The 1,459-nt window shown below is 42.7% G+C and overlaps 1 protein-coding gene across 2 annotated transcripts in view; it reads right to left on the reverse strand.

Annotated features, from left to right (window-relative positions):
- The window catches only part of LOC119591248, a 17,897-nt gene that overhangs the window by 6,793 nt on the left and 9,645 nt on the right, over positions 1-1,459 (reverse strand). For both annotated transcript variants that reach the window (XM_037939959.1, XM_037939958.1), the window contains exons 9-10: positions 1,296-1,427; positions 33-152 (exon numbers count right to left, since the gene is read on the reverse strand). In XM_037939959.1, coding sequence (XP_037795887.1) covers positions 33-152; positions 1,296-1,427 — 252 coding nt within the window. The remainder of the gene's footprint in view (positions 1-32; positions 153-1,295; positions 1,428-1,459) is intronic.

Below are 1,459 nucleotides of genomic sequence, written 5' to 3' on the forward strand. Positions count from 1 at the left end.
TTACAGTGTAAGTGTATCCCGGAATATCTTACCTCATGCAATGACTTCCTGTTGGAGCTATCAAGACGTTCGAAAGGAAGGCTGTGCGTCTTCTGGAGGTGAGTGCGGAGATCCTGGGAATAGGCGTAGCTCTGCCCACATGCACCACACACCTGGAAATAAAAAGGAAAATGTAATCCAAAAGCAAATAATTACTTGGAAACTCTTTTCTCCTCTTCTCTCTCCATCTCCTGTTCCTTCTATCCTTTTATCCCTGGCTATCTGCTCTCTTCTCCTCTCTCATTCTTCTTCTCTCTATCCTCCTTACTTTCTCTCCTCTCTTCTTTGATCTATTCTCCCCTCTATCTCTCCTCCTTTGATTCATTCTTCCTCTCTAGCTCTCTCTCACCCACCATTTCATGTGTTATTGAGCATCTCTTCCACTCTATCATCTCTTTATTTATCTCCTTCTTTACCTTTCTACCTGCCTCTCCTTCTCTTCTTTTACCTCTTCTCCTTCTCTTCTTTTACCTGTCTCTTCTCCTTTCCATTCCCCCTGCAAACATTTTGCCTGTTTTTTTTCTCCTCTCTCCTTTTCCCTCTCTTTCTACATCTATTGAATCTTTCTCCTAGTTCTCACTCATCCAGTATTTCAACCTCCAACTATATAACTTTTGTTTTTAATCTTAAACTTATTCATCTGTTCTTCCTCCCCTTCTCCTCTTTTCTTTTCACTTGGGTCTCTTCTGCTCTCTCCTGTTATAGCTATCTCTCTTGCTCTTCTCGTTTTACCTCTATCTCTCTTATTTTCTCATGCTCTTTTTTCTTACTTCTATCTCTCTTACTCTCTTTTCTTACCCCTATCTCTCTCATTCTCTTTCCTCACCTCTATCTCTCTCATTCTCTTTCCTCTCTCTTATCTCTATCTCTCTTCCTCTCTCTTCTTACCTCTACCTCCCCTCCTAGTCACTACTCTTCTGTAGCTCTCACTCACCCAGCATTTCTATCTCTCTAATTCTCTCTTCTTACCTATCTATCTCTCTTTTCTAACCTCTATCTCTCTTATTCTCTCTACTTACCTATCTATCCCTCTTCCTCTTTCTTCTTACCTCTCCTCCTAGTCACTACTCTTCTGTAGCTCTCACTCACCCAGCATTTCTATCTCTCTCTCTCTTATTCTCTCTTCTTACCTATTTATCCCTCTTCCTCTCTCTTCTTACCTCTCTTATTCTCTCTTCTTACCTATCTATCTCTCTTCCTCTCTCTTCTTACCTCTACCTCTCCTCCTAGTCACTACTCTTACTCTTCTCACTCACCCAGCGTTTCAGGTGATAGTGGACCATAAGGCGATGCCGGAGGAGGTTGGCCCTGTCTCCGAACATCTTGCCGCACTCCACGCACGTCTCTTTGGTGTTGCTGTGGATCATACGGTGGTGGGCTTTGCATTGCTGGAAGAGAGGCATAAAAGAGGGAAATAGAG

This window comes from Penaeus monodon, chromosome 28, assembly GCF_015228065.2.
Source record: "Penaeus monodon isolate SGIC_2016 chromosome 28, NSTDA_Pmon_1, whole genome shotgun sequence".
Taxonomy (NCBI): domain Eukaryota; kingdom Metazoa; phylum Arthropoda; class Malacostraca; order Decapoda; family Penaeidae; genus Penaeus; species Penaeus monodon.